Here is a 7,440-nt window from a genome sequence, read left to right as displayed (position 1 = left end):
AAGGTATCCAACCGATGGCTAAAACCTCTTGAATGTTGTTCAGGATCATATCCTAGATAACATTCGTTAAGATCAAGACCATTGGAGATTGTTTCTCTTATTTTCATTTTTGCACTGAAAATTCATTTTTATGTAAAAATGAAAATAAGAGAAACAATCTCCAATGACCTTGATCTTAACGAATGTTATTTAGGATATGATCCTGAACAACATTCAAGAGGTTTTAGCCATTCGGGATGACGCTTCCTCTTTATTTATCTCAGCCTTTCGAACGTCGCAAACGAACAGTTCAAAAATTAAACTTGTGTTTTAACTGCCTAGGAACTCATATCGTGAGCCGTTGCCAAAGTACTCGTCGCTGTAAAAAATGTGGTAAAAAACATCACACCACACTGCATGATAACTCTAAATAAAAAGAACAATCCGTAACTAAAACCAATTCACATATTTCACTTGATAATGCTTCGTCATCGCTAACGTCTAGCGCAGAAACTAAATGACTAGAAATTTCTCCCAGTGATCACGTCGAGCGGATTGTAAGTCAGAAGCCAATCACACCTTATTTGCTACATGCCAAATTCGAATAAGAGCTCTCGATGGCGATTTCGTCAACGTTCGGGCACTGTTAGATCCTGAATCTGAATTGGCATTTATCGCAGAAAGTTTGGTAACATCGTTTAAAACTTTCACGAAGGGCTGCCACGATTCCTTTACTGGGCATCGGTGGAACTCGCTCAGGACGCACCAGAGGCTCGGTAGACATTGTGCTTCACTCTTTATTGGACGTTAACGATGCTATTGCGTTACAAGCCTTCGTTCTCCCTCGACTAACTTTTGAAATACCGTCTTTCAACCTAGTTAACATCCTCTGGACGCATTTAGAGGATCTGCCACTTGCAGATCCTAATTTTGGAAAACCAGGACCGATTCACATTATCATTGGTGCCGATCATTACGGTCAAATTATTAAGCCTGGTATAAAAAAAGGGGAAGCGTCATCACCTATTGCTCAACTAACATTATTCGGTTGGGTTGTTTCCGGACCGGTTACCTCTGGATTTTCGGAATCAGAGAGAGGAATTTATCATTGTCACATTGACCATGATCTTCAGAATCTGCTAACGTGTTTCTGGAAGCAAGAAGAGATTCCAAATATAGTTAAGAAATCTTTAAGTAGCGAGGAGGAAGAATGTGAGGCGCAATTTCGTTCCACTTTTTCACGAGATTCTGACGGTCGATACATTGTACGACTCCCGCTAAGATCTCCGAGATCTTCATTAGAAGACGTGAACACAACAGCACTTCGTTGTTTATCACGGCTTCACAAACGGTCCGAAAGGGAACCTTCTTACTGTAAGCTCTATACGGAGTTCTTACATAAATACGAGACATTAGGTCATATGATTCCAATACCGGAATCCGAAATCAACGCCGCTCCTGTTTTCTATTTACCCCATCACGGGTAGTACGCGAAAACAGCCAGACAACGAAACTTAGAGTCGTTTTTAACGGATCGAGTCCTTCTAGCAATGGCAATTCCTTGAATGACATCTTACATACGGGAGCAAAATTACAAACCAATATCTTCGATGTGCTACTTAGGTTTCGCTCTCATCGTTACGTTTTTTCTTCAGATATTACGAAAATGTATCGAAACATATGGGTGCATGTCGACGATCAAAACCTGCAGCGCATTTTTTGGCATAATTCAGATGACCAGTTGCGCTCGTATAAGTTGACAACTGTAACCTATGGCTTAAACTGTGCTCCATTTCTTGCTCTCTGTGTAATCCAACAGCTAATTGAGGACGAAGGTCACCGATTTCCTAAAGCTGTATCATCGCTGTTAAAAGAAAGGTATGTTGATGACATCTTTGGTGGAGCTGACTCCGTTGATGAAGTTCAGCAAATCATAACGCAAGTATGTCAAATTTGCACGGCGGGCGGTTTTCCACTACAAAAGTGGAATAGTAATTGTCCGAGTCTGTTGAATCATTTTACTTTGTCATCCGTTGACCATGTATCTGGCGTCGAGTTAGATTCTTCTGGTGTTAAAATATTAGGCCTTTCTTGGCAACCAAAGAGTGATGATTTTCAGTTCACTTCGTTACCACCGATTACTCGAAATATTACCAAGAGATCAGTTTTATCCGAAATCGCTTTATGATCCGTTAGGATTAATAGCTCCTGTTATAATTCGCGCTAAAATCTTTAGCCAGGAGCTTTGGTTGGCCAAAGTGGATTGGGATACTCCTCTATCACTCGAATTACAACAACGATGGGTAAAATATAGACAACAGTTACCAGAATTAATCAATTTAAATATTCCGCGATGGCTTCAAACTTCATCATCAACCCGTTCCATTCAATTGCATGGCTTCTCTGACGCCTCGCAACTAGCAATGGCTGCTGTGATATTTATTAGAGTCGAAACGGAGAAATCTGAAATTAAAGTTAGAGTCGTTTGTGCAAGGACTAAGGTAGCCCCGTTAAAAAGGCTAACAGTTCCTCGACTTGAATTAAACGCCGCGTTAATGCTTTCGCGCTTGATGTTGAGTGTACAGAATATTTTGGAATTCAAAGACTGCCCAACTTTTCTCTGGACGGACTCATCGGTAACACTCACTTGGATTACCTCACATCCCGCTAAATGGAAGGAGTACGTCCGCAACCGAGTCGCAGCTATACAGGATGTCGTACCCACGGCGTCTTGGGGTTTCGTTCCGGGAAAGGAAAATCCCGCTGATTGTGCTTCCAGAGGTTTGACTGTACATGAGATTAAGCAACATTTATTATGGTGGCACGGGCCCTCGTGGTTAAGCAGTTTACCGACTCAGTGGCCGAAATTAACTCCTGGATGTTCTGTCGAGCTAAATTTAGAGGAAAACCCCGGATATATACATACTTCTATTCGAGATCGAAGGATTGCTTATTGGGATCTTTTGGAGCGCTATTCCTCGCTTACGAAGCTCATCCGAATTACAGCCGTTTGCCTGCGCACCGCTCAGCGTTTTCGGCGACTACCATCAGAGTCGGTTTCAAAGCATTTGTCCCCTGTTGAACTTGAAAGGAGTCATCAATTTTTGATTGGTAAAGTACAACAATCTCACTTTCAGTATGAAATGGAAACATTGAAAAAAGGCGGCGGCTTATCTAAAGCAAATTCTTTGATCAAACTTACACCCTATCTGGACAAATTTGGAATAATGAGAGTTGGCGGTCGACTTCAGCAAACCAGTCTAGAACGATACCAAACATCCAATCATCTTACCAAGGCAGTCTCCATTCACAACGTTAATAATAGCTAATGCTCACCTTCAAACTTTACATGGCGGAACCCAACTGACGCTAGCACATACTCGACAAAGGTATTGGATCATCGGCGGACGAGTTCCCATCCGGTCCTTCATTCTCAGATGCGTGAGATATGCTCGGTATCGCCAGAAAAGAGCTCAACAATTGATGGGTCAGCTCCCGGCATTGCGTGTTACGCCATCCCGCCCTTTTCTAAATAGCGGAGTTGACTACACAGGTCCCATCACCATAAAAACTTGGCGAGGACGGGCAGCAAAGACCTACAAGGGATACCTAGTAATCTTTGTCTGTTTCTTTTCCTCCGCAGTACACATTGAGATAGTCACAGACTATACCACTGAAGCCTTTATCTCCGCCTATAAGAGATTTAGTGCCAGGCGTGGCATTTGTGCAACACTACACAGTGACTGTGGCACCAATCTGGTTGGAGCAGATCGTGAACTACGTCGAAGATTCGACTCTGCCTCCAAAGAACTAACAGAATTAGCTTCATTGCTTGCAAATCACGGCACACAATGGCTGTTTAACCCCCCGGCCGTCCCTCATTTCGGAGGCAAATGGGAAGCCGCAGTTAAGTCTACGAAATTCCACCTTCGCCGTGTAGTCGGCGACACAATATTAACATACGAAGAATTATCAACTCTCATGGCCGAAATTGAAGCTGTTTTAAATTCTAGACCTCTTTGTCCAATGTCGGAGGACATTAATGATTACACAGCTCTAACTCCTAGTCATTTTATTTTAGGGGATACGCCTCTAATTGTTCCGGAGCCAAGTCTGTTCGATAAGCCAAGTTCGCGCTTAACTCGATGGCAGCTCATCCGTCAAAGAGTCGAGCAATTTTGGAAGCGATGGACGTCGGAGTGCATACATTGCTATCAAGCCATATCAAAGTGGCATCACCCATCCACGCAGTTAAAGGAGGGTTCTATGGTTCTACTCACGGATGAAAGATACCCCCCAGCGAAGTGGCCATTGGCACGAGTCTTGCAGTTACATCCGGGCAAGGATGGGTTGACCAGAGTTGTCACTGTACGAACTGCCACTACTACCTACAAACGACCGATCACTAAGGTTTGCGTATTACCTATTGATCAAGACCAGCAGACATTCGGGACGACATTCGACCGTATTCATAATCCCTCCTCGACTTTAGGATTCCTAACGACTTTAGGCTGCTTCAGCTAAGTGCGCCTTGAGCTGAACTTAAGGATTGATATATGTGTAATTTCATAGTGTTGACTTGAGTAATCCTTACTGAAGTATCGAAGAATTTGATTTTTCTTGTGCTGCTAATGGCAACACTGACGAATAGGTTAAGATTTTACGCACTATTATCAAACGTATGTCAAATTTCAGCAACTTGCTTTCTTGTATTATCATATATTTGCAAAATTCTTGCGTTTTTCGCTGACAAAAGATTTTGATATTAACGCTTTTGCTTAATTTTCGTGTTTTTTGTGGACAAGATAAAACGTGATGGATAGGCAGATATTTTCAGAAACAGAAAAACTGTTTATTGTTCATCAAGTAGCTGAAAATAAAGAAATTTTGGAAAATAAGAAAACAGATGGTACTACAATACAAGCAAAAAATGCTGTATGGGAAAATATTCGTAAATCTTTTTGTAGTCAAGGCTTCACGCCCAAAAGTACAAAGCAACTAAAGAAATGTTGGGATAACATAAAACAAAAGTAAGTTTATACCTTATTAATGTCATATAGAATATAATACGTATCTATTTATTAAATGTTACAGAAGTAGGCAACAAAACACGATACTACGACAAAATTAATTGTTAACTGGTGGAGGTCCTCTTACGCCCGTAGAGACGAATGTTGTTACAGACGTAGCGCAAGCTATTATTCCAAACATAGACGTAGAGTTAGAAAACAAATGGGATAGTACTGCAGTATATGAAAAAAAAAGTTAGTACAATTGACTGTTTCATTTAAAGTATATGTAAAAGTAAGCCTGGATCCTCATATAGGCAACAGTGCTTTGACACCAAATGCTAATTAATGAAAAATGGGTAATGGAGATAAGAATTCAAACTAAATTTTGTTAATAGCTACAACAATATTAGATGGAAATGGATCATCCAACTCTTTGCATGAAGAAGATTCAGACATTGATGTGTATGAGACTGCTAGTACTTCCAAAGCTTCCTGCAGTACAAGACTATTAGAAAGAGGAAATACTGAAGCCATTAATAAGGCATCACCTAAGAATAATAAAAGGGTGTTGAAATCACGCAATGACAATGTATTGCACGTTACGTCTAAAAAAATATGCAACTGCAATGATATGTTATTAGAACTGCAGGTTGAAAAAGTTAAACAGAACATAGAACAACAAAAGGAATTTCATGAACAAAGAATGAAAGTGGCAATGGCCGAAACAAAATTAGTTATTTTGCGAGTTCTGGCAGCTGAGCAGGAAATAAACGATAAAAGTACAAAATAAAATTTTTTCCAAACAACACGCATAAGATGTCTTTAAGATATCTTTGATGTCCTTTAAAACATGCGTGTTGTCTGGGTTATTATTCTTACTATGTTTAATATTTCAAGCAACAGATTTTATTATTAGGATAAATGTTCGTGAAAGCAATTTTGAGTTTATGAATGCAATTGCAATTTTTTGTTTTGTTTTTACTATGTAAGACAAATATCACTTTTATTTTTGTCTGAGTGATGCTAAAAATATATTTCGTGTTCAGGTTGTAGTTGTAATATAGCTGCTGGCCATTAGAACCCTTACAGAAAGGTATTACTGGCTGTAACAAGTTAATTAGTGATAAGTCACTGAACAATAATATTTTATCACTGATCAATTTATTACAGTTAATTATGATATATATGTGCGATCGTTACCAAAAATATTATTGCAATGATTTAATAATTAAGGATTAAAAAATAATTATGTTGTGATAACTGTTATCTTAAGTAGTAATCTCAGAAAATTGTATAGTGTCACTATGTTTTTTAAATGTTAAAATATGATATTTGATATATCTGTTGTATGTTCCTCTTTTTGTCTATTCGAGTTTAAAGTATTGTATTAATATAATAAGTGTTAATTTAAAAGGTGCGAACTTATGGTTAATTTTAAAGTTACTTTATTAAAATGTATGTTAATATCACATTTGTTAATACAAACAATTTGATATATTTCTTATAATTTACTTAATTAATAAAAAATATTTTATTGACAAATATATTTCAATAAACCCATTATGTAAATTAAAAATTTGTCAGAGCAAAGGCATGACGAAATGCAAACCCACCAGGCACAACGTTGTTAGTTGGTGGATCAACATCATTTTCGTCTTCCTCTTGTATTTCTTCTTCTTCATCGGGAATGTAGACGTCATGCTGTAGCCCAATGTTATGCAGCACAGCCGTAGCACAAATTATGGCCATTGAGGTATTCAGTTTAGTTCTTAAAGTACCTTTTAAACAATAAAATCGGCGGTTCCAAATACCGAATAATCTCTCTACTCTATTTCTGGTTGTCTTATGAGCGGCATTGTAATTATTATAATTTCATGTATATTCTGTGGTACTAAAAAGGGCGTCAGTAACTTGTGATTGCAAGCGTAACCGTTGTCCCCCAACAGTAATCCAGGAATTTCATTCCTATAAAACCGAGCGCAAACAACACTTCTATTATAGATTCGGCTGTCATGGGTTGATCCCGGATATCTTGCTACAATATCTAATATTTCCAATCGAGGTCCACTTATCACCTAGTAAAAATTATGTAAATGTACATAAGAGTCGCCGCAGGTTTCCTTTATTAATAACGCTAACCAACTAGCAAAATTGCACCTGTACGTTTAGGGACAAATAGCCTTTGCGATTTCAGAATACTTCTGCATTTTGGCCTTCTGGATTAGCAATATGAGTACTATCTATACAACCTGACACGTTTGGGAAATGGATCATATTATGAAAAAGCCTAATGTTTTCCACTAGATCATTTCTTCTTTGCGGAAAGTTAACATATTTATCCAAATGTCTGGCAAACAATATAGACACTCTTCTAATTATGCGTGAAACAGAAGATTGGCTATATTTCCTTAAATCGTCATGAACGATCTAAAAAGTAATGCCTTATTAC

The 7,440-nt window shown here is 38.6% G+C and overlaps 3 protein-coding genes across 3 annotated transcripts; all 3 read left to right on the top strand.

Annotated features, from left to right (window-relative positions):
* The first annotated feature begins 367 nt into the window (after window positions 1–367).
* LOC108766796 (uncharacterized) lies at window positions 368–1,466 on the top strand. The gene is made up of 2 exons (XM_018516300.1): window positions 368–372; window positions 695–1,466. The coding sequence occupies exons 1-2, from the start codon at window positions 368–370 to the stop codon at window positions 1,464–1,466; spliced, it is 777 nt and encodes a 258-aa protein (XP_018371802.1).
* A 621-nt stretch (window positions 1,467–2,087) lies between these two features.
* LOC108766795 (uncharacterized) lies at window positions 2,088–3,308 on the top strand. The gene has a single exon (XM_018516299.1). The coding sequence runs from the start codon at window positions 2,088–2,090 to the stop codon at window positions 3,306–3,308; it is 1,221 nt and encodes a 406-aa protein (XP_018371801.1).
* A 154-nt stretch (window positions 3,309–3,462) lies between these two features.
* Window positions 3,463–4,503, top strand: LOC108766794 (uncharacterized). Its single transcript, XM_018516298.1, has one exon. The coding sequence runs from the start codon at window positions 3,463–3,465 to the stop codon at window positions 4,501–4,503; it is 1,041 nt and encodes a 346-aa protein (XP_018371800.1).
* The last annotated feature ends 2,937 nt before the right edge of the window (window positions 4,504–7,440 follow it).

The sequence above is a fragment of the Trachymyrmex cornetzi genome, unplaced genomic scaffold, assembly GCF_001594075.2.
Source record: "Trachymyrmex cornetzi isolate Tcor2-1 unplaced genomic scaffold, Tcor1.1 scaffold623, whole genome shotgun sequence".
NCBI classification, from domain to species: Eukaryota; Metazoa; Arthropoda; class Insecta; order Hymenoptera; family Formicidae; genus Trachymyrmex; species Trachymyrmex cornetzi.
This window is presented reverse-complemented; position numbering and strand designations above follow the sequence as displayed.

Coding starts and splice junctions, on each gene's coding strand:
- LOC108766795 (XM_018516299.1), top strand. CDS start 2,088: ATGATTTTCAGTTCACTTCGTTACCACCGATTACTCGAAATATTACCA.
- LOC108766794 (XM_018516298.1), top strand. CDS start 3,463: ATGGGTCAGCTCCCGGCATTGCGTGTTACGCCATCCCGCCCTTTTCTA.